General features: G+C 45.9%; 1 protein-coding gene across 1 annotated transcript in view; it reads left to right on the forward strand.

The window, feature by feature from the left end:
- LDLRAP1 (low density lipoprotein receptor adaptor protein 1) overlaps positions 1-24717 on the forward strand; it is a 74497-nt gene that overhangs the window by 39775 nt on the left and 10005 nt on the right. The window contains exons 4-8 of the mRNA XM_035118289.3: positions 4595-4709; positions 9573-9645; positions 16157-16234; positions 21585-21715; positions 23816-23850. Coding sequence (XP_034974180.2) covers positions 4595-4709; positions 9573-9645; positions 16157-16234; positions 21585-21715; positions 23816-23850 — 432 coding nt within the window. The remainder of the gene's footprint in view (positions 1-4594; positions 4710-9572; positions 9646-16156; positions 16235-21584; positions 21716-23815; positions 23851-24717) is intronic.

Consider the following 24717-nt stretch of genomic DNA (forward strand, 5'->3'; position numbering starts at 1 on the left):
ATGCATGTGCAGTCCTTTGAGCATTTCCTCCTGGCTTCTCCCCAGGTCACACACCCTCCTGAGCCTCATTCCTCACTAGGCCTGATTTGAGTCCTCCTCGAGTGTTTATCGCACACTCATTGCTATCCCCTCTTTTGCCTCTACCCCTTTCCTGAGGTTCAAGAACACAGGAAGCTGCCTGTGGTCAAACCCTTGGCCATTTATCTCAGTACAGTCGTACCTTGGATCTCAAACACCTTGGCTCCCGAAGAAATTGGCTCCCGAACAATTGAAACTCCTAAGTGAGTGTTCCGGTTTTTGAACAATTTTCAGAAGCCGAACATCTGACGCGGCTTCCGATTGGTTGCAAGAGCTTCCTGAAGCCAATCAGAAACTGCACTTTGGTTTCCGAATGTTTTGGAAGTCGAATGGACTTCCGGAACGGATTCCGTTCGACTTCCAAGGTACGACTGTATTGTCTATGTTGACAGGCAGTGGCTTTCCAGGATTTCAGGCAAGGTTTTCTTACAACCACACCTGGAGATTCCAGGGATTGAGCCTGGGACCTTTGCATATAAAGCAGATGCTCCACCACTCAGTTATGCCCCTTCCCAACTAAGGGCTTAGGGCTGATGGGAATTGTCGTTGAAAACATAAGTAAGACACCAGGTTGGTGAAGGCTGGTCTATCCTTAGTAGCAGTGACTCTGCAAGATTTCAGACAAGGGACTTTCCCAGCCCTTCCTGGAGATGCCAGAAATTCCACCTAGGGTCTTTCTGCCATTCAGCTACTGTACAGCTCTTCCCCAACTCAGAAGGGAGCACTCCACTTGGATTGGAAATGTGTTTGAAGCTTCCCCTCCCACCAACCTCAGCCTTGTCCCCAACTGTCTGTGGTCCTTGGCTACAAGCAAGAACAGCAATTGGTAGAAATGTGCTGAGAAGCCTGATGAAGACCTGGTAGCCTTTCTTAGGCAGGGAGAATGAAGCCTACATCTTGCCCTGGGGATTTGTAGCCGGCCATTTTTAAATACAAAGTGGCCAATTTTTAGGCTTTTGTATAATCTGGGCATTGATTGGGGGGGGGGCAATAGCTGCTAAGGAGTAGTTGGCTGCTCAAAGAACCTGAAATGCACATCACTTCCTCCCATATTGGTGGGCAGATAGGGTGGCCCCTCCTGGCGGGATGCCCATGCTGGCCTTGAGCTTCTCTAACAGAATGGGGTGGGCATATTGCAGAAGAGCAAGGGTTTTCTGAGCTCAAAGTACTCTCCCCCCCCTACCCCCGCGCCCTCTCCTGTTTTAAAAATGGAATCACTCCTTAGAAAGCAGAGCTTTGGGGAAGATGGATGGGTATTTGTTTTTCTGCATTCCCTGGCGTTATAAGATCTCAGCCTGGAAAATTGCATTCTCTCTGCTTTGATCTGATAAGCAAACTTTATGAATCTGTGCATGGTGTGTGCCTGAAACTCCCATTTGTTTCTCTTATTTGTAAGGCAAAGCCTCACAATATAAGTGCTGTGCTGTTTGGTGCAAAGCACAGAGCTTTATACAGTGGTATCTCGGGTTAAGAACTTAATTCGTTCTGGAGGTCTGTTCTTAACCTGAAACTGTTCTTAACCTGAGGTGCCACTTTAGCTAATGGGGCCTCCCGCTGCTGCTGCGTCACCGCCACACGATTTCTGTTCTCACCCTGAAGTAAAGTTCTTAACCCGAGGTACTATTTCTGGGTTAGCGGAGTCTGTAACCTGAAGCGTCTGTAACCCGAGGTACCACTGTATTAGAATTCAGCATCCTATCAGCTTCTGTGTTGTTTTTTTTAAAAAAAGTTTCCAGACCTTATGGTGAAAATATTAGCTGCCAAGTAAGTGGCCAGGGACAGATCATCTCAGAAACTACTGCGGGGAGGCTGAGCTGGATTTCCAGTACTGTGGGTGCTTTATATCTACCTGGGATAGCTCAGTTGGTAGAGCATGAGACTCTTAATCTCAAGGTTGTGGGTTTCTCTTGCCTACACCATAGCTGCCAAGTTCTCCCTTTTTTTAAGGGAAATTCCATTATGCTGAATAGGCTTCCTCGCGAGAAAAGGGAAAACTGCCTACACAGAGAAACACAGTGGGCACAGCTGAGAGAGATTGGCCCCAAAAAGGTTGTGGGTGTTCAGGCACCCATGGCCCCCTATTGTTGGTGCCACTGACCAGGGACTGCTCAGTCAGGACTTCAACCCTGTAAGGAGGCAAGACAATCCAGGAGTCCCATTGGGAAGCAGGGCACCTCTTCTAATGCCCCTGGCGTCTCCCTCTCTCACTTCATACGCTGTTCCTTCAAAGAACCTGGTTCTAAACCATGTAGCAGGTGTGGCCTTTAGCCAGATTTCATGTGGGTGCCAAGGAGGCAGAAATGGTGAGAAAGTGGTGACAGAAAGAGACAAGATGTTGGCAGAAATAGGGAGAAAAGGGGATGGCCCCAGCCTCTTTGGTCTTCAGCCCCACCTCCTGCTGGTGTGTGGCCCCTGACAGATTACCTCTGAGGGAATGTAACCCCAGACAGAAAAAGGATTGCTCTCCCCTGGTGTAGGGCTTTAAAGGCTATTAGCAGCTCTTTAAATTAGGCCCAGAAGCAAAGACCCATGCGACTGGTACACAAAAGCTGCTCTTGAGCACCTGGCCCCTACAAACAGCTTCCATCTATACTAGGATGTCTTCAGAATCTCACACACACCGCTCCCGCTTATGTCTCTACATTTGAAGGCCTGCTTCACGGCCCCTTGCTATCTAAGGTGTGCCATCTGGGACCTTTTTGGTTGTGCACCCAATGTTTTGGAATGCCCTCTCTGAAGGGGAGGTATCAATTCAATTGCTGCCTGCATTCTGGCAGGCAGTGAAAACCCTTGACCTTTTCTGAAAAGCACTGGCAGATTGATATATACTGCTGCCCACACTGCTGAGCTTTGCTGCTGAGAGTTTGGTTTGGTTGGTTTCACTGTTTAATTACGTGTGTGTGTGTGTGTGTGTGTGTGTGTGTGTGTGTGTGTTTCCCCTCTCCCCTCCCCCAATTGTTGTATTTCTCTGTTGTGTATTTTACACTGTGTAAAACAGTATTGCTAATTTCTCCTGCGGGGACTTTTTTGACAGAGGGTTAAGGCAGAAACAATTTTAATAAAATTATTATTTGGTGTTTTTATCTAGCCTTCCTTATCAGTCAATCAAAGCTATTTGAGAGTAAATACACAATCTGGCATGAAAATCAATGCTGGGCTAGTCCTACTCAGAGGAGACCCATTTAAATTAATAGACATGACTACTGTAGGTTCCCTAATTTTAATGAGTCTGCTTAAGCAGAACTTAGTTTGGTACAAGAGCACTCTTGTTTCTTGGGCTTTGCTGCAACTCATTGTACAGTTTTAAGACGCCTGCTGCAGACAGACAGACAGACAGACAGACAGACAGACAGACAGACAGACAGACAGACATGCAGATATATCCATTGTGGGATATAAGTGTAGTAAGGCAGTAAATATGAAAAAGTTACACATTTATATATAGCTTTTAAATTTTGCTGGTTTTATAGCTTTCAATTGTTCTATGTATACTACTTAATGATTTTTTTTGACTGAGAGCTTTAAAAATTCTTATAAACAAATAAAAATAACTGATAGTCCATTTTTACTACGTGACAGGTCTGAAACCTTTCTGTGAAATGTTTCTTTATAAAATGTGGCATGTTCAGGCTCATAAGTCCACAGTAGAGAATTAGGGCTCTTCCTCTTCAGCAGCCTACCTCTTGGTTTCTAACAAGAAAGTTTTCCTCCCTTTCCCATGATACTAGAACTTGGGCCCATCCACCAAAGTTGAAAGATTCCTGAGAGACAAAAGAAAGACACTTCTTCACACAGTATTTTTTTGTTGTTTAGTCGTTTAGTCGTGTCCGACTCTTCGTGACCCCATGGACCAGAGCACGCCAGGCACTCCTGTCTTCCACTGCCTCCCGCAGTTTGGTCAAACTCATGCTAGTAGCTTCGAGAACACTGTCCAACCATCTCGTCCTCTGTCGTCCCCTTCTCCTGGTGCCTTCAATCTTTCCCAACATCAGGGTCTTTTCCAGGGAGTCTTCTCTTCTCATGAGGTGGACAAAGTATTGGAGCCTCAGCTTCAGGATCTGTCCTTCCAGTGAGCACTCAGGGCTGATTTCCTTCAGAATGGATAGCTTTGATCTTCTTGCAGTCCATGGGACTGCAAGAAGTAGGTACTTAGGTACAGTACTTAGGCCATGTTTATGCCATATATTTAAAACTCTCGCTTATTGGCAGGCAGGTATAGTTAGGGGAAATGGCCTTGAGGGCAAAATTGGACCCCCTGATGAGCCAGAGGTCCCCTGCCCCTGCCTTATCCCATCCTTCACCAACCTGGTGCCACCCCCCCACCTCATACTGCAACTCCCATCAGCTTCAGTCAGTTTGGAGACACTTGTATAAGACCCGTTGCATGTGTGGTTTGCCAAATTTTACAGAGCTAGAACTTGTGTCGGAGGAAGGGAGGCCTGGGTGTAGAGTACACCCCCCCCCTTTTAAAAAATAATAGTGTGTATTTAATGTCCTCTTTTGCCAATGTTCACAGGATATCCTACTGCACGGCAGACAAAGTACACGACAAGGTGTTTGCCTATATTGCACAGAGCCAGCACAATGAGAACCTGGAGTGCCATGCCTTCCTCTGCACCAAACGGAAAATGGTCAGTATTGTGTTTTAATAGCTGGTTGAGCAATGCATGCATTTCTTTGTGGTGAGGTGACAAGGGTGGGGTGATGGAAGCACCTCTTGCGGGCACAGCTTGGACAAGGGTGCAGAAGGAACACCAAAGATAATGTAAGACCAGTGGGCTTTCAGATTATGCTTAAGAGTATCCTGGGGTTCCTCAAAAGCTTACCCAAAACCCCTGAGTGTGAAGTTCAGCTTTGGTGGGTAAGCTTTAAATGCGCAGTGGCTCACCTGAACCACACTGACAGATTAGTGGTGGGTCACTTGGCAGAATCAATAGCATGGTTTGTAGCAGTAGATTGGCACTTGTACCCATAAGGAGACGAAGACATAACCTTGACAGTTGTAAGTCTGATCTATGTCTGCCTATCTGTCTAAATCAGAGGTGGATAATGTCATCCTCTCCAGATGGTGGAACTCCCAACTCACACCAGCCCCAGCCAGTATAACCAAATAGCAAGGTATGGTGGGAATTACAGTTCAGCACCATTTGGTGAGCACCACATAGGCTGACCCTGACCTAAACCAATAAAAACATATTAAGGATATTGGACCCCTGGAGCAAATAAAACTGAAGGTGCCTTCTGTTGTTTTTCCTGGTATCATCAGCATCCCCAAGTCTAAAAGCTGCCAAATTCTGCAAGTGTGCCGTGACAGGTATATGTAAATCATCAAGAAAAGACTCGGTGCAGATACAAACCCTGCATGTTTGCTAGAGAGGTAGAATGCAAATGCTGAAAATAAGTCAACCTTGCATGTGGTCCTTGCACCAGGTTCTGCTTTCATTATGTTCTATTTGGAGAACAACCATAGCTGCATGCATGTTTGCATGGAGACAATCTCAGATTCAATCCGTGGCATCTCTAGGCGGCCAGGGGGAGGGGAGGGTTCAGGCCTGGATCTCCCATCCTTTTCTTTCTTTGCTTTTAAACTTAAAGAAAAACACTCATTGCTTACAAGGTGGCTGAGCACATTTTAAATTACAGGGCTTGTGAGACCTTGGCCACCCAGCATCTTAATATTCCCAGAGATGTCTATAAAAATATATATAGTATGCGCAAATTTGTGTCATGGGCTTGAGCCCATTAAGCCTTTCAGTTTACTTACCATATTTTTCTGTGTATAAGTCTAGGTTATTTTCCTTAAAAATAATGTCCAAAATTTGGGGGTGTCATACACAGGGGGAATCTCCCCCCCATTTTTTTAAATCGGAGTCCCCCCAAATACATAGGGGCATCTTATAGATGGAACTGTACTGACTTAGTTTTTTACTGATTGATTGCATTTATATCCCACCTTTATCTCAAGGAGCTCAAAGTGCCATATATGGGTCTCTCCCCATCTCGTTTAATTCCCACAACAACCTGGTAAGGGAGAGTAGGCTGAGAGTTGACAGGCCCGGGGTCAACGAGTGAACTTTGAGGCCTAGTGGGGATTTGAACCCTGGTCTCCTAGGTCCTAGTCTGACACCCTAACCACTGTGCCACACTGGCTTCTTCAGTGGGTGGGGTGTTTTAATCCCACCTTTTAAAAATACAAATGTGTTTTAGACATAGCTGCCAAGTTATCCCTTTTTTAAAGGGATTTTCCCTTATGCTGAATAGGCTTCCTCGCGAGAAAAGGGAAAACTTGGCAGCTATGGTTTTAGATCCTTCCTGTGCCTTGTTTTATGCTGGCTTTAAGGTATATTAGTTAATTGTTGTTGTAAATCGCTTTTAAGTTACATCAGTAAACAAAAGCAACTTCTGTAATAAGTTCAGTAAATAATAGTACAGTACCTATCAACACCCCTCTTTGCAGATAGCATTTAATTTCTGTTGGAGAGCGTAGGTGGAGAAAAAGCGTTAAAAATGAACCCTCCATGTGGGAGTGCTTACAGAGGAGAACTGGTGAATAGCAGAAGGGTTTGCCCAACCCCAGGTGCTTTGAACTACAACTCCCATCTGCTGTGCCGGCTGGGGCTGATGGGAGTTGTAGTCCAAAGTATCAAGGCGGCACCTGGTTGTCAAAGGCTGGGTTAAGCAGGTGCCTCCCAGTCTCTGATGCTTCCCTAAAAAATTGCCATGCCATCACATTTGCCTTAAGAAGAAAATCCTCTTAATGTTGACTTCAGTCTTAAGTGTCATTTCCTAAATGACCTTGTAAACTTTTGATGCAGAGAGAACAATAAAGTTCTTATTTCTCTCCCCATGGACAAAAATATGTGACATTATAGAAATATGGGGAAAGGTACAGAGACCTTGATTGTATGTCTTAGTTTCCCCATCTCTGTCATATAATTAGTCTATATTTTTAGCGGCTGGGCAATTCTCACCCGTATCTGGGCCTATTAAACTTGATTTGAATGTGACAGCTGAAATTGTAAACAGCTGTGAGGAGCTTCATACTTAATTACCATATTTAAGGAGCGGGTTTTTGTTTTTGTTGTTTGTTCTTCTTTACCCATCATAAGAAGAAGAAGAAATGTTTTCCTCTTCCACCAAAGATATAAATGGCTCAGTCTTTCAAATGAGATTTGGCACAGATACAAGTTTTGTCCAAGCTCCTAAGTCACTGCTCCCCTGTGGAAAGTAAAACTTGCCTGCAGGCCACCCTGCCGTAAGATTTGTAAATTGGGAAGGAAGGTGGTAATTCCAGGCTGTTGGTGAGGACCAAACATTCATGCATATACTGGTTGCCATTTTGTTTCTGGGTCTAGTTCAGGGCATTCACATTAGTGTTTAAAGCCCTTGATGACTTTTAAGTCCCAAGTATCTGTCTACTTATTGGGACGCGGGTGGTGCTGTGGTCTAAACTACAGAGCCTAGGGCTTGCCGATCAGAAGGTCGGCGGTTCGAATCCCCATGACAGGGTGAGCTCCCGTTGTTCGGTCCCAGCTCCTGCCCACCTAGCAGTTCGAAAGCACGTCAAAGTGCAAGTAGATAAATAGGTACCGCTTCGGTGGGAAGGTAAATGGTGTTTCCGTGTGCAGCTCTGGTTTGCCAGAAGCGGATTAGTCATGCTGGACACATGACCTGGAAGCTGTCTGCGGACAAATGCCGGCTCCCTCGGCCTATAGAGCGAGATGAGCGTGCAACCCCAGAGTCGTCTGCGACTGGGCCTAACGGTCAGGGGTCCCTTTACCTTTATCTGTCTACTTGCCCGCAGACCCTCTGCTGGTCCCTCTCCCCACCCCCACTCCCCTCTGCAAGTTGAAGAGTGATTCTCTAGAGCCCCCTGTACTGGGGGTGGGCATTTTCTGTCAATTTTAGTTTTTCTGAATTGGTTACTTTTCCAATCATCAGTTCTATTCTCCCCATTTCCACATGAGCAGGTACTATTTTTACCAGCGTTTTGCTGCAGTTTTCTCCTATGTACATGCTTGCATGCAATTTTCCCTAATGCACATGTTTTTAATATAATGCATTAATATAATGCATTTTGAATGTTGTTGTTTCACAGATACCTGCATTTTTATGCACACCTTTCCCTATCTAGTCTGTGCATTTTTATACATGTGATCTGGGCGGAGAATCACATTGCAGAAAAGTGGTGATTTTGAAGGATGGCTGTGTTTAAGCTTGTGTATTGCTTCAGGAAATTGACATGGTGCAGGATATGGCGCACATGGGCTTCACCCACCCCCCATTGCCTGAGGCAGCTTTAGAGGAGCGTCACCAGTTTGGTCACACTGGGCGTGCAGCCTTGGGGACGCTGCAGGGGACGCTGCAACTATGATGTAGAATGGATCACAAGAGGCAGGGGGGCACCGAATTTTTGGGTTGCACAGGGCGCTGCTGAAATTTGAGATCCCAAGGGTTCCCACCCTGTATCTGCACTGGCAGAACAGCTCCACTGACAGTGTGTTCCTCTGATGTGTGCAACATGTCTGGCCTTTCACTTGCATAGCAGGGCTTCCCTCGAATTCCCCCTCCTCTCTCTCACACACACATCCCAGCTCACAAATTTCAAGTAATGACGTGTGCCTCGGTTGATTAAATGCCGAAGTCTTTATTGTTGGTTTTATTACTGTGGTGTGTACCCACTATCTGTGCTTTCCGGAAACAACTGAATGCATTTTTATTTTAACAAGCTTTTGCAGCAGGGTGAAAAGGTCTGCCATTGGTTCTTGTTTTGTTTTGTTTAAAATCTGTATTTAGTTGTGTTCAGTAATGCACTTAAAACTATTTTTAGCTGTTTACAAAAATATATAGTAGATTTTAATTTTAGGGTGCACTCTGCTCTGATATTTTTCTCGATTTCAGCAGTATAGAAATTTTGGTATACCGTGTTTCAATCAATGAGATAGCTTCAGCACTGAAAAGCACTTGCGCAGCTACAGCTCCTTTTGATTTTGATATTTTCAAAGACAGGTTTTGTGTAAGGAATCCAGTCCTTCTGTTTCAAGTGCATGCACACACCTAGAATTTTAGCCCAAGTCCTGCTGCATCCTGCCATCCACAGTGGCATGGCTAAACTGGTCTGTAAGCACATGTGGGGTTGAGAAATCCAGATGACCGCTTTAGTATGGGCTTGTTCAGTCTGGCTGTCGGCCTTCATCTCTCCCCCCACCCCCCGAAAAAAGTCATTACCGATTGAATATAAGCACCCCCAAACGAGTGTCTGAATTCCTTCTCCGACTTCTGTAGCTACCTCTCTCCATAACAGTGGGCACCGCTGCTGGCATCAATATTGAATTAAGTCTTGAATGGTGGCATGGGACTTGTAGAGCCGTAGAATGAGGAACGAGTTCCTGGTTTAACATCTCTCAGCTGCGCGGAACCTCCACATGATTTAAATCTACATGAACTGTCTATTAATACACCGTTATAATCGCTGTTGTATCTTCTTCTCCCAGGCTCAAGCCGTCACCCTCACAGTTGCTCAGGCGTTCAAAGTAGCATTTGAATTTTGGCAGGCGTCCAAGGAAGGTGAGTGTGGGAACTTACATCTGCCTCTTGCTGCCTTTTCGGCACATCCCAGCCTTCCCTAACCTGATGCTCTCCAGATGTTTTGCTTCCATCATCCCTTACTGGTGGCCATGCTCCCTGGGGCTGATGGGAGTTGAAGTCCGACAACATCTGGAGGACACAAGGTTGGGGAAGGCTGATATATTCAGAAAATGTGTAGCTGGTGTATTGTGTGTGTGTGTGTGTGTGTGTGCGCACGCGCACCTTTTGTTGTTGTTGTTTGACTTTTTCCCTAGAAGCAAAATGGTCTTTTTACCCCTCCACCTTTTTTTAAAAAAAAAACCCACCAACCAAGGCTCAGTCAATAAAATTTCAGATTACTTTGCTCATCTAAGCACATGCTTGTTTATATATTAAGTTGCTATTTCACAGTATTTATATATTGCTTGATTGTTTAAAAAAAGTGATTTACAAAACAATGAAATTATCAGTAAAGATCTGTTAAAAACAACCATTTGAAACACTCAGAAGTAATTAGCATCAGCTAAAAAAAACACATTAAACTCCACGACAACATTCTACATATCTGGATAGACTTGTCCAAATAAAAAGGTTTTCCCAGTTGGGAACCCCTGAACTAGTGCATTTGAGGACAGATACCCTGTTTCCCCTATTTTAAGACATAGTCATAAAATAAGCCATAGCAGGATTTTTAAGCATTCAAGGAATATAAGCCATACCCCGCAAATAAGACATAGTGATAGGCTCAGCAGCAATGCTGGCCGCAGCAGGAAGAGGAGGAGGAAAAGATAAGACATCCCCTGAAAATAAGCCATAGTGGGGGGGGTTTTTGAGGAAAAATAAATATAAGACTGTGTCTTATTTTCGGAGAAACATGGTATTCCTGGTCTAGGGTTTTTGGGACATGGGTGGCAGATCTCATTTAGCTTCCCAGTACTTCATAGCATTGTCCTGAGGGAACCTTTGAGGGAATCTCACCATGTGCTACCATCTCCTGTGCCTGGGTTTAAAGTCTCATGCCTCCCTACTCATCTGCTGTTACCCAAAGGTCTCTTCTCTTCTCTTAAATTGTACCAGCAATCATCCCCTTCCTTACTCTTATGCCTAAAATGGCCTCCGAGAACACTGATGCAATGCCACTTCACTCTTTCCTCCTCAAAGCCCATTTCCCCCATCCAAGTATTTTTCTTAACCCCAAGATTTGATCCCCAGTGGAAAGAAAGGCGTGAGACAGATGTCTTTCCTGTCAGGCACGACTCACACATTTTCCTGCCACATCTTTTCTCCTCCTTCACTTCTCTGCTGAGATGTGTGTCTGTCTTTGCAGCATTGATCTGCATGCACACCACACTCATGCGCACGGTACTTCAGGCAGGCTTTTGGCGGAGCTTCTTTTTTTCCTCAGGCACCCAGCATGTTTAGCTATTTAAATAAGCATTTGTGCCTCATTTTTTAAATTAAATTTTTCAAAACTTTACTATGAAGTTAAAGTTATAGCCTGGTAAGAGATTTAGAATAAAAACAGAAAGGAAAAGAATTGGGGGGGGGGGGGACGACGACTTCTATGAAACAAAAACAGCTTTCACAGACATTACCATGTAAAATAAAATACATTCTCAAGGGACTACACTATAAATTAGATGCTACAACAAAAACTAACCTGATACAGAGAGAAGACAAAACAAATGTTATGAATACCAGATAAAAGCCATATTTCACTGGGACTAGCCATTCCCTTGATTGGCCTGTCATATAAGTAACAAATGGCCACCAAATGGAGACAAAACCCATAGGTTTGGCTGCACCCCAGATACCCTTTGTTTATGAGTCAGTTTCTCAGAAATGGTAATATACATTACTATAATAAACAACAAAAAAAGAAAAACCCAAGGATTCCTCCCAAGCCTATGAAATTTGTGTCTCTCTCTTTTTAAATAGTAAAGCCTATTCTTTCCATATAAGTACATATATAATAATTTTTACACACCACACACACACACACTACGTGGCACAAATGTTACTATGAGTAACAAAACGGAGAGTTTTTTTATTTTTTTATTCATGTGGCATTCATGTGGCCATCGTTCTGCCCGGACACTGAAGTCCAGCGCTGAGGGCCTTCTGGCGGTTCCCTCACTGCGAGAAGCAAAGTTACAGGGAACCAGGCAGAGGGCCTTTTCGGTAGTGGCGCCCGCCCTGTGGAATGCCCTCCCATCAGATGTCAAGGAAATACACAACTATCTGACTTTTAGAAGACATCTAGAAGGCAGCCCTGTTTAGGGAAGTTTTTAATGACCGATGTTTTAATGTATTTTTAATCTCTTGTTGGAAGCCGCCCAGAGTGGCTGGGAAAACCCAGCCAGACGGGTGGGGTATAAGTAATAAATTATTATTATTATTATTATTATTATTATTATTATTATTATTATTATCATCATCATCATCATCATCATTATTACCGGTATTATTTTATTATTTATTTAAAGGTCACTCTTGAAGGTGACTTTGTGATTGTCACAAGGGCCAGCCAATCGGTGTTCTGCACCATCAGTCTTTCTTTGAAACAGGTGCCAGTAGCTCCGAGGTTCAGTTAACTATTGAAATGTATGCATCTCTGGCTTACGTAACTGTAATTGCATTTACTCTCATTCACCTTTCCCCCCCTCCCCATCCTCCTCTGTCTATGTTTCTTATAGTCGCCTGACTTGCAGAAACTTATCAAGTGATGCTCCTTCCATCTCCTTCATCTCTCTGCCAGCAGAAGCTTCCCTTGTGGATTCTCCTTGTTCTTCAGGCCTTTCTGAGAAGCCTGACAGTTGGCAACGCAACCCCTCCGCCTCTCCTCCCCTTGGCTGAAACCTAGTTTGCAAAGGCCGTTTGGGCAGACGACTGTTTCTTGCTTATGGGAGCCTGTAAAGCACCGGGTATATTGTTAGTGCTGTTAGCCGCTTTATAATATGCTTCAATGGGGGAATAGCTCCCTTTTCTCTCTCTATCTAATAGAAGCACATGGGTAGTTGCCTAGCAATCACCCCGGCCTAAGGATAGGGAAACCTGTGGCTCTCCAGCTGTTGTCCAACTATTGTTGTCCCTAACCATTGGCCATGCTGGCTGAGGTGGATGGGAGTCCATCAAAACCTGAAGGGCGCTAGAAGGAGCAATACGGGAGGTTGCTAGGCAACCCCCCTTCCCAAGTGTTTCCCACCATTCTCATCCATCACCGCCATCTCACACAGGCTGTGAAGAAATGCTGGGCCTTCCAGTCCTGGCCAACTGTGTGGTGCCAGTGGAGGATATGTTGATAACTAGAAACCATCTGTCCTTTTGTCAGCGATGGCCTGGTTAGCGCAGCTGCAGGCAAGATCGGCAGCCTTCCAGGCAGGCTGTAGGCTTGATTGGATGGCCTTCCCAAGTCTTGGGGTCATGCCAGTATGAAAAGGCCCTTGTCGTCTGCACATGTTCAGCAATTTGGCACTGGCAAAAGGTTGGTTGCAGGGAGAGAGATTTTGTTCCCTGGAAACCCCTTTCTCCACTTCGCTGTCCTCCGCACATTTCCATGCCTAAGGTAGACGACAAGCGGTGCCCATCTGCGTGCCAGGAAGCCCAGACCTCTGCAAATCAAATCTCCTGCCAGACATTTACAACAGCCTCACCCTTGTAAGAGCTCTCTCCGGTATTCAGTTTGCTTTTGGAGACAGGGGTTAGACCATCGGCATCTGGGAGTTGGGGACTGGTGTCCATTATCTCCCTTAATTAGGTCTTAATTTATTTTAACTGTGGCCTCATTTGTGTTTTATGTGCTGTTCAGCCACCCTGGCCAAAAGGCAGGATAAAAATATGAATTGGAATAATGCATCTGTAGTTCTCGAGGCCTTGAGATAGCACAGTCAAGCAACATGAATAAGGTGCTAGATTTCAGTCATGTAGGCGCTAAACCACCTTAGGGACACTTTGTATATGACCACTAGCTGGCCCGGCCACGCGTTGCTGTGGGTTTTTGTGTTAAATGGACCCTTTTCTGTTAAATGGACCTTCAGAGTCTCCCTTTAGAGTCCCCTCACCTGCCCTGTCCCAACCTGACTCCCCTACTGTAAGTTTCAAAAATAAGACTCCCCCACCCACGTGTGTTCCTGAAAATGTCCCCACCCCCCACTGCTTTGGCTGACTCAGGGTCCTACCTCCCCCCCCCCATGGCTATGTGTTTTCCCCCTCCCTTTGTTGTGCCTCATCCCTGTGATTTCCCCCACCCTGTGAAAGGCCCATATTCTGTTTGTTTTTGCCTGTGGCCTACTGAGCAATGTTGCAGCCTACTCAGTTTTCCCAGTCCCAACCCACCCCCCACTGCTTTGGCTGACTAAGGATTCTTCCTCCTCCCCCCCCCCCATGGCTATGTGTTTCCCCCTTCCCTTTGTTGTGCCTCACCCCTGTGACCCCCCTCCCCCATTGTGAAAGCGCCATATTCTGTTTGGTTTTGCCTGTGGCCTACTGAATGGTGCGGCCTACTCAGTTTTCCCTGCTTGGCAATGCTGTGGCATATTGAAAAAGCTGTGCCTTGTTGCTGCAAAAGGACTGTTTTCAGTTGGTTGCTGTGGAATTTTGTGATGTCATCTGGCGGCGCAGCTTTGGAAGCGGCAGCGTGCGATCTGCTTTTCTATTGGATGCTGCTGGAGTCTTCAGAGCTTCTGGTGGTGCTGGTTAATTTGTGTGCCACTTTTTGTGTTTAATCATTATTTTAGGTGTGAAAGGTGTGGTTTTTTTGGAAAAAATTTAATGCCAGATCCCTCCCTGATGGGCATGGAACGTTGTGGCCAAATTTGTTACATTATGGTTCAGCAGTTACGGAGAAAGGCTGTTACCTCCGCACGTGCAATGCCTACATTTATATATATATAGATTTGCTATGCAGAGATCCATTTTCATGCAGGAAAGGGCTTGTACTCTATCAGTTGAAATGTATTTTATTTTCCTTATGCCAGGTGATCAAGTGTGCCATTTCTGTTCAGACCACCATCTGCTGCAGCCACCTCCTAGCAGCTGCTCTGGACTACTCATTCATTTTTTCCCTCCTAGTGCTCATTTAAATTTTCCCCAGTGCCCCCAAGGTAGGAATGCTCTGGGGCATTGTGGGAAATTAAAATAGCAGTCCCACAATGCCCTGGAGTCAAGCTGCAGCAGGGGCACTGTGGGAAATTTCAGTTGTTGGTGTTCAGAACATGGGCATAGCCAGGATTTTTGTTGGGGGGACAGGACTTGGGGGGGGGGAGAGCCAACATGATTGGTCAGTTAAGTAGTTCTATTGTTTTACTTGATGGGGGCAGCTGCCCTTTGACTACACCAATGGTTCAGAGGACCATTTTTGCAAGGAAAGCTCCCCCCAGGGGCTAGATCCAGGGGGAGGCATTGATGCAGATCAATGTTTATCATATGCAACTGGAATTTTTATTTATTTATTTATTTATTTATTTATTTATTTATTTATACCCCGCCCATCTGGCTGGGTTTCCGCCACCACTCTGGGCGGCTTCCAGCAAATACCAAAATACATTAAAATATCACAGATTAAAAACTTCCCTAAACAGGGCTGCCTTTAGGTGTTTTCTAAATGTCAGGTTTATCTCCTTGATCTCCGATGGGAGGGCGTTCCACAGGGCGGGCGCCACTACCGAAAAGGCCCTCTGCCTGGTTCTCTGTAGCTTTGCTTCTCGCAGTAAGGGAACCGCCAGAAGGCCCTCGGCGCTGGACCTCAGTGTCCTTAAATTTAAGAATTCTTAAATCCCTGCGCTGGCTTCCACTGGTGTAGTATGTTATTGAATAACTATATTATTAAATCCAGCCCGCTATTCTTATTATTTCTCTGTTAGGTACTTCAAGTCTCTCCAAAGAATAAATAAGGCAATAAAGGGTTTTTTAATGAAAAAAATCCTAACCGAGAAAGCCACACCACTTAAACCTTGGAGCCAAACTCTGCCTCTTGCCAGTCCAGTCAGTGTACTTGTGCCTCCGATACTGCCGCTCATTTACTCTGTCCTTATCTTAGGACTGAAGAGGATATTGTAAAGCGGGGGGGGGGACCTTTTACAGCCTGGGTATGCTGGGTAGCTTTCCAAGGGCCACATCCCAGTGGTGGATGGGGCCAGAGGGGAAAGTGAGCAGAGCAAGAAGAAGTGTAAAATTAACCTTTTGGTACAGTAGGCTACGTTTCTACACACACTCACACACTTGGCCTCCATCCAGACAAGCATGCGACATTGTCAGAGCTGAACAACACATTCCGGCCAGGCAAAAACACTTAAGGAGGGTGTGAAACAGGGCCAGTAGGGGGCGTGGCCTGGAGAGCATCCCAAGAGCCAGATAAAGAGACCTAAAGGGGCTGCATTCAGCCCACAGGCCAGAGGCCCTTCACTCCATTGCAAGGTATGGAAGCAGCTTCGTGGCTTGTTAGAGAAATTAGCCCTTAAAACGTAGCCACACACTAAACGGTGCATTTGTCTGTCTTGTGTCCCCACCACAGAAAAGCGGGAAAAGGCCATCTCAGAAGGAGAAAGCACCAGCAGTCCAAGTTTGGATAGTTCTGCCTCATCGAAAGGATGTAAGTGACTAAAGAAACAGATTCTGTTCAAAGGAAATGTGGAGTGAAATTGCCTGCCGTGTGTACCATGCCAGCCCGTTGGTCTGTCTTGCCCAGTACCTGCAGCCTCTCTCCAGGGTCTTCAGCTGCTGAGATCTCATACAGCACCTGCTCTGCATGCAGAAGGTCCTAGGCTTAGTTTGGTCAGAATCGAGGATACACTTCCAGAGTTAACACTAGATACATTACTACTGGTAAATGAGCCACCATACCGGTAGTTGCTAGAGGGCCGTGAAAAATTGTGTCCTGGGCTTTTTAGACTTGTCGGCCCATGTACTATTTGAATCCAAAGGGGCGCATTGGTTGCCAGATTTGAAATATATTGGCATTATTTTCAGCTCTCCTATCCTGCTAATAGCATTTTCTGCTCCCTCCCCTTTTATCACTCAGTCCAAATTGGGCTCTTCACTGCCAACAGCCCTCCCTCCCCACCCACCCAAAGGTTCCCCCCCCCCTTTTTTCTTTTTTAAATTCTGGAAACGTTGAGGTTTCTCCAAGCCTGCTGAAACCTCCTGGTGCCTGGGTGGTACCTTTTTGGCTGCATAAGAAATGGCACTCACAGTCCAGACATTGAAGATAGAGGCAGTTATGATCTGTTCCTTTCTGGTATTGTCTGCCTGGGTGCAGATGCCCTTAAGGGCCCTCTCTTGCGCACATGCACAAACATTCACCATACAAGTCTTGCAGAAACTAAAGAGAGGATGTGGACGGGTACAGTTCCATCTCTGGTTGTCAGTGGTCTCTAGTAACTGAAAATCCTTCCTCCTATCCTGGAGACACTGGGATTCAGGTGCAAGTCATGTATACAGATGTCACTGACCCCCTGATTGAAATCCATCAAGGACTTAGCAGTCCTTTTGACCTCTGCGACTCCTCCATCATGCATCCTACGTGCCTGTTATTCCTCAGGGAGGCAAAAGGAAGGGGGAGGGAGGGAGGGAGGCAGCCCTCCACACTCCTGCAAGCAGCTTTCTGATAACCGCTCCCAGGGACCCATTAAAACTCTTAGCGGTCTGGATTGTGCAGCTTGCAGAAATGGGGTCATGCCTTCCGAGTATTGTTTTTAAGCTATATCCTCCTTGCAATTGTCTGGTGGCAAAGGCTATCTTCTAAAGCTTGCGTGGCACAAATAGCCTCAAATGAACTGGCGGGGTGGGGGGTGGGGTGCAAAGAGGGGACAGCCTGTCTTCTTCCCCTCCTGGCGGGTGAGATGCTGCAAAGTGGCACTGAGGAAGTCATCCATAAAAGGGGCTCCCGTCCAAACCGGCTGCGTCATATTGATCCGCATGTATATTTGATAGGGAAGAAATCCTCTTTAACATCCACTCCATTCCAAAAATGCCTCTCAGGGTAGCAAAGATATAAGTCGACGAAATGGCTGGCGCTGAAGGGCTGGATAAACTTTCCGTGCCCAGAATCTTTAAATCTGACCTCTGCTTTGGCTTTGTCCAATATCTTTGAATCTGGAGTATGGGTTTTTTTTGCGGGGGGGGGGGGTCTTTCAGCCGATTTCAAAGTAGTTACCATAATCTGCCTCTTGACAGATGCGGATGTTGCTGAAGCTTTGGATATAGGTGCCCTCTGAGGTTCTGAAGGAAGGGCTGTAGCTCTGCCGCTTGCTCTGCATGCCAAAGGCCACCTCCCAGCTTATTTTATTATTTTATTGTTACATTTATACCCCACCTTTCCTCTAAGGAGCTTGAGGTGGTGTGTGTGGTTCTCTTCCTCTCCATTTTTATCCTCACGACAACCCTGTGAGGTAGGTTAGGCTGAGAGACTGTGGCTGGCCCAAAGTCATCCAGTGAGTGCCATGGCTGAGTGGGAATTTGAACCCTGGTCTCCCACTACACCACACCAGCAGCAATCCCCAGCAAGATTCCCTGTCTAAAACCCTGGAGAGCCACTCAGTGGAGGCAATAGATCTGGGATGGGAGAGCCTCAGGCCTGGGGACTGAATGTGCCCCCCCCCCCCGTGCCTCTCTGTCTGGCCCTTGGGACACACACCCTCCCAAGCTGCACCCTAAACCAGCCTGACTTTGCAACCTTTTTTTTACTGTTTTTGCCTGGGTGGAACTTGTCCTCAAACACTGATAATGTTCTTGGCTACCTGCATGGAGGACAGAGATAGGATGTGGCAGTGTGAAGAAACTAGCTTTCTGTGCAAAGGTAACATTCACATTTATTTGGCCTTTGGCCTTGCCCACCATTGCCATGTGGCCCCTAGAAGGTTCCCCATCCCTGCTGTACATGGCTGGCTCTATGTATTTTGGTGACTAAGGTGGTACAAATCTAACTGGTAGTCCACCCCCACCTGCATACACACGATAAGTCACTTGGGATGTGATGCTTCTCCGTGAAGCCCTTCTTTGTGTGCCCCCTCCATGGGAGGTTGGCAGGGCAGCAACACACGATCGGGCCTTTTCAGTGGTGGCCCCCTCTTGTGGAACGATTTCACCATGGAGGCACTCCTGGCACCAACTTTGTTTTTATGTGCCAGGCAAAGAACTGTCCCTCTCTTCTACTTGTCACATGCTTAGAAAACACAGGTCCAATCAGTTTTCCACTTGCCCCATGCTTTCAAGGCATAGATCTGAACCCCACTACTTCCCCCCTGGAAAACCCACTCTTTAGCGATAAATCAGAACAAAGAGCAATCCATGAAAAACCCACTGCCATTTGCTCCAATGCAGTGCTCTACCACAGGTTTTTCTGGATGAAAGTGGTGGGACAAATGGAACTGCGAATGAACCCAAAGACCTTTCTCCTTACACAGACCCTTGGCCCTTCATGCAGCACATAGATAAACTATGGAATTCAAGTGATGGTCATCAACCTAGATGGCTTTGAAAGAGCCATATCCATGAATCCTATCAATGGCTATATTCTGCCTTCAATGGCGGGTGCAATATGTTAATGTAAGGGACTCACAAGCAGGGCAAGTTGCTGTTGTGCTCAGGTCTTGCTTCTGGGCTTCCCATCAGAGTCTGGTTGGTCACCATAACAAACAGGATGCTGGACTAGATGGGCCTTTGGTCTGACCCAGCAGGCTTTCCTTATGTTCCTATTGTGTGCATCTTGCACTGAGATTAAGCTAGCACAGAAGAACTTTCCCAGTGAGTCACATCACGGGCGAGTCACATCTGCCTCTTTCTCACTCTGCCATCCTTAATGGCACCCAAAATCTGCCAGCTGACATCTCCCCCTCAGCTTGATTCCTCATGGAGGAGCCCGCAGATGAATTGGTGCCCTGCAGCCTGTCTCCAGAAACTCCCAACTCCCTTGCACCATAAAGGATTTCTGCAATTCAAATATATGCTTATTTGAAAGAAAGAAAAACAGAAAAGTAGGACATACTGCCAGTGGAATGCAAAGATGTGTTTCCTAAAAGGTCCTGCAGGAATTTTCATTCATCGGAAAAGCTGAAGGATCTTAAATTGAAGCAGAGTAGACTGGAAAGGGGTACTGTGTTGTGCTCGGGGCAGAGAATAAAATGGAATCAATGTGGTTGCTCTGCAGTGGGAGTGGAAGATGATGCTTTTCTGGCAGCAGAGGATGAAATGAATATCATGCCACAGGCCATTAGGACTCCATCTCAGAGCCTGGTTTTAATACTGCTTCCTGGAGCTTGTGAAGTAGTAGTAACAGAGTTCTCTCTGATCATTTGCAGAGTGCCTGTATCTCTCTCCAATGACAAACCATGCTCAGTCTGTTCCTTCCAAAACACACAAACAGGCCACTTCCACACCATACATTTAAAGCACCGTCAGACCACTTTAACAGTCGCAGCTTCCCCCAAAGCATCCTGCGAATTGTGGTTTGTTAAGGTGCTGAGAGTTGTTAGGAGACCCTTTCCCCCTCACATAACTTCAATTCCCTGAGTTCCTAAGGAAGAGGGCTTAATTGTTAAACCACCCGGGGAAAAGAAAATCTTAAACATTTCAAAAGCTATTAAAAAACCAAATACAGTACATACATGCCAGTGCTAAAAGGGCAGCCCCCACTCATATGTCAGAGGGCCCAAACAGCTTGGTAACAGCTCCTCCTTATAAAATTGCTGAGATGCAGCAGGTGGAAACAATCTCTCCCCTTTGACCCCATAATCAAGTGGTATATAATTGTCTAAAGTCTGACCGATGAATCCAAGAGGATTTTGCTATTAGAGGCTGCGACGAAGTGTCCTCCCTCTCTATTACTAAAAATGCGTCACAGGAATCCAGGGGTGAAACCACCCTCCCTCTTCTCCTGCCGCCTTAAAATAAACCCCTTTTACTTGTGGGTTTCTTAGTAAAGAGAGTCTTCCAGCTTGCGTGGCCTGGTATCTTGAGAAACTCTAGGCTGTTTGACAGAATAACCTCCTGCCTACAGTAAAGGGTCTCACTCAGTTTGATTCCCCACTGCAAAAGTTTGCCCTTTCCACTCTGGCAACTTTGTGGCACCCCAGGTTATCCTCCTAAGCCTCCTCAGTGTAACTCTAAGACACAAACTGTCACCTCTAATCCCGAGGTAAGTTTTGTCCTCTATAGAGCCACCACTTCTGTGAGTTTTGATACTCAGCTGGAATAACTAGGAACATCCACTTTTAATATAACATTTAAGAAAGCTTTATTTAAACTAGATAACTTTTAAATGCGTAATGGTTTCATGTGTACAGGCTCTTAGATCATATTCTTAGTTTCATTTACAATGGCTAGATAATATAATTCAATTAAACTCCTCAGAACACTTTAAGATCTCCTACTCCTAAATGCTCCCTCGCTCCCTCTTCACTCTCACAACCCTCTCCCAATCCTCCCAATTAACTGCCTCCCATTCCTTTTTTTAAACTCCTGGCAGTCCCGCCCCTCAGGAATGGAATGCATCATTTATTTAGGAGGTTGGGGATTAACTCTTTACACCCTGGGGTTCTATTGCCAACCAGACCAATCCGTCACAGAGGCCATACATGATGGAGAGGAATCCTCTAAATTAGGTGTGGAGAACCTTTGGCCCTCCCATTCTTTGTTGTTGTTGTTTAGTCGTTTAGTCGTGTCCGACTCTTCGTGACCCCATGGACCATAGCACGCCAGGCACTCCTGTCTTGCACTGCCTCCCACAGTTTGGTCAAACTCATGTTCGTAGCTTCGAGAAGTCCCATTCTTACTGGACTACAAATCCCACCATCCCTGACCATTGGCCATGCTGGCTGGGGCTGGTGGGAGTTGGAGTCCACCAACATCTGGAGGCCCAAAGGTTCTCCAACCCTGCATATAAACCTTTTCTCTCCTACTCCTCATCTTCTTTAATTCCCCCTTTCATTTCTGTCCACCTGCAGCGGTCACCACAGGGAACCTGCTAGACCTGGAGAATGTTGCTAAAACTCCCTTGACTGTCAATGCAAACTCCACGCAGTCAGACGGAAGCATCTTCAGGCCACATTCATCAGAAAACAACAATGTCATGTGGGTAAGTGTTCTGTGCGCGCATACTGCAATCTCAGTAAAATGTGCAAGAGGAAGAATTCAAGTGTTACTGTGAAGAGGAGTGAGGAAGCTTTTTCTTGCAGTTTAGATTAACTGCAGTTTAAGGTTCAGACAAAGCCCTAAACTGTGGTTTGTTGAAACAAGCAATTTCATAAGCCATCAAGCTATACATCATATTAAGCCATAGTTTCTTGGGTCAGAAGACCTGACAAGCTATGATTAAGCAGATGCTTCCTGGCTCCTCCTTGTAAGGGTGCTGGAGGAGGAGGAAAGGAGTGTGAGAGCCCGCTGCTCATTCTCATAATGAGCATAGTTAATATAACATCTGCCTGGTGGCATTTATCTTTCTCCTGGCGGCACAAAGGTGCAGGGGAAACAGAGTGATAGATAAGCATGGGACATTGGCAGGGTGAACTAGTCCTGGGGATAAATAGGGTGTATGTTTGCATGTGGAGAAAGAGAAGATGAAGAACGGATGTAAGAATGAATGGCATGTATGAAAGAAAGAATGAATTGGATGAATGAGATATTTGTGCATAGATGAAGCTTGTGGTGTCTGTGTATGAGATAAAGGATAAATGGATGAAGAAGGGAAGAGAGAGAGGGCGAGGGGATGGGAGGGAGAGAAGGGGGTATTTCTTTGCACGTCTGGCTTCGGCCCCACCCATAGCCAACTGTAACACTGCCCCCCATGGGACTGCAACCCCTGACCACTTTTCCTTGAGGGAACACGGTCCCCAACTTCAAAAAGTTTGCCCATCACTGGTCCACGCTGATAGGCAGCAGCTCTCCTGGAGGAGAGGCTCTTTCCAAGGCCTACCGGGTGATCCCAGGGATTGAACCTTTTTGCACGCTATGCACGTGCTCCAGCACTAGCTGTGGACCCTTCCCCGATAATGTGTCTTGTCTGATCTTAGCAGGTTATCTTTCACTCTCTGTTCTTTGGACGTTCTACAGGACTTTCCAAGTATAGTGTGTGTGTCTTCCCTTGTTTTGTTTAAACATCAGAAACTGAAGCCATCCTCTATCAGCTGGGGTTTTCAGACTTTCTCCCTGAAGGGAAAGCCTTTTCACTTTGGCCCATTTGCCAAAGGACCCCTTCAGCAAGACAGTGTTGGCGATGAGTCTGGGGATTGTCCTTGGGATCTATTCATGGGGGCTGCAGGTCAAGACTAATTGGTTTTGCATCAATGCCGGAAGAGCATTGTAGACCCAGAGGTGGGCAGACGGTAAATCGGGATTGGCTGGAAGAGCATTGGATGTTTTCCAGTAGTTGGGCAAGGAATTTTGATCCCCCAAAGTATAGGAACACCAGGACTGTTACACCTCAAGGGCCGCCTCTCCCCATATGAACCGACCTGGACCTTGTGATCATCCTCTGAAGCCCTCCTTCATGCGCCTCCTCCATGGCAACACAAGAACAGGCCTTTTCTGCAGTGGTTCCCTGTTTGTGGAATGTTGTCCCTAGGGAGGCCTGCCTGGCGCCTTCATTACACATCTTTAGGCGTCAAGTGAAAAAGTTACTTTATAACCAGGTCTTCAGCTGATTAACATTCTATGGCCTTTAAAATGTGTTTTTTGGAAAGGGGGTTATTGTTTTTATTACGTATGTTGTGTTCGCATTTAGTATTTTTATGTTGTGAGCTTCCCTGTGATCTTCAGACGAAGGGTGGTATAGTATACAAATTTAATTAAAAAATAGCAAAAACTTCCCACCAAGGATCCCCTGAGTTTGGTCATTTTATTTCATTCATAAAAGATTTCTTACCTACTCTTCCTAATGATCCAGGGAGGGTTACAACAGTATACAGATATATAAAGAGATAAGAACAAGTGAAACCATTCCAGATAGAACAGACTGGACTAGGTCTCCAAGGCACCCCCAGGTCCCTCAGAACATTTTTCAAACTACGGCTTTCTGTAGTCATCGTTGTCGTCCCCCTTATACACACACCTCTTCTTTTTTAAGAAATTGCAAATAAAATGCAAAATCCACCCTGTAATGCTTGCATGCTAGCTGGGAGCTGGGTAACTGTCATTTCAGATTGGTCTAATTTTCCTCCCCCTTCTCTTTATAACAAAGGCAATGGACGACGGACTGGATGAAGCTTTTTCAAGGTAATTTTCTTAATTTGTTTCACGAGTGTCTTTCCACCAGGGGACTGCCCAGGAAACAGACTTGATTAGTGACTGCTCTTTTAAAAAAAAAATCATTTTAATGTTTCTAATCGAAATTGTCTGCTGTGCTCTGACCCTTTCAGAGGTGCTCTGTTTGCCTAATTGAACGATGGGATTTTCAGCCGCCTGCATAAGTCAAATATTTTGATAACTTCTTAGGGCAGGAGCTAATTTGTGCATAAGGTGGGGAATTAAACTCCCTAAGTGACTTAGCCCTGGCTAGAAGATGTTTGCCGCATGCATGAGCAGAGGTAGCAAATTGAAGGTGCAGTATTTCAGATCCCCACCTGCAGGCAGAGGTGTACCTCTGCACCCTTGGCAAGGAGCTCTATCAGCACTTCCTCCCACTGAAAAAAGAATCACTTTACCACAGTAGCCACATTCGAAATCACAACATTTTACACGACCCACATCCAGGGTGAGGGTGAGGCAAGGAGGAAGGGCGAAAAATATTGCACGCCTTTGTGCTGCGGTAGGAGAAGAACAAGAAGCATCTTCCATGTTTGATTTCACTGCAATAGTGGCAGTGTGTCACCAGACACATAAACGTCAGACACTTCATAGTCTGATAGGCGATTTTTTTCACCCCCAGAAATGGAGGAGGAGGAGGAGGAATTTGGCCCACTGGCTGGTTTCTTAAAGGATGGGATGCAGGGACTGCTAGCTACCACTTCTTCTGGTGCCCCTTGCCCACCCTCCAGAGGTCCTCAGCGGCTGCTCCAAAATCGTTCCTGTAAATTGTCTGGAGCAGGATTATCCTTGGTGTCTTCTCCACAAACCTCTTAGCTATTGGGAAAAATATATATA

Source organism: Zootoca vivipara, chromosome 6 (assembly GCF_965207765.1).
Source record: "Zootoca vivipara chromosome 6, rZooViv2.hap1.1, whole genome shotgun sequence".
NCBI classification, from domain to species: Eukaryota; Metazoa; Chordata; class Lepidosauria; order Squamata; family Lacertidae; genus Zootoca; species Zootoca vivipara.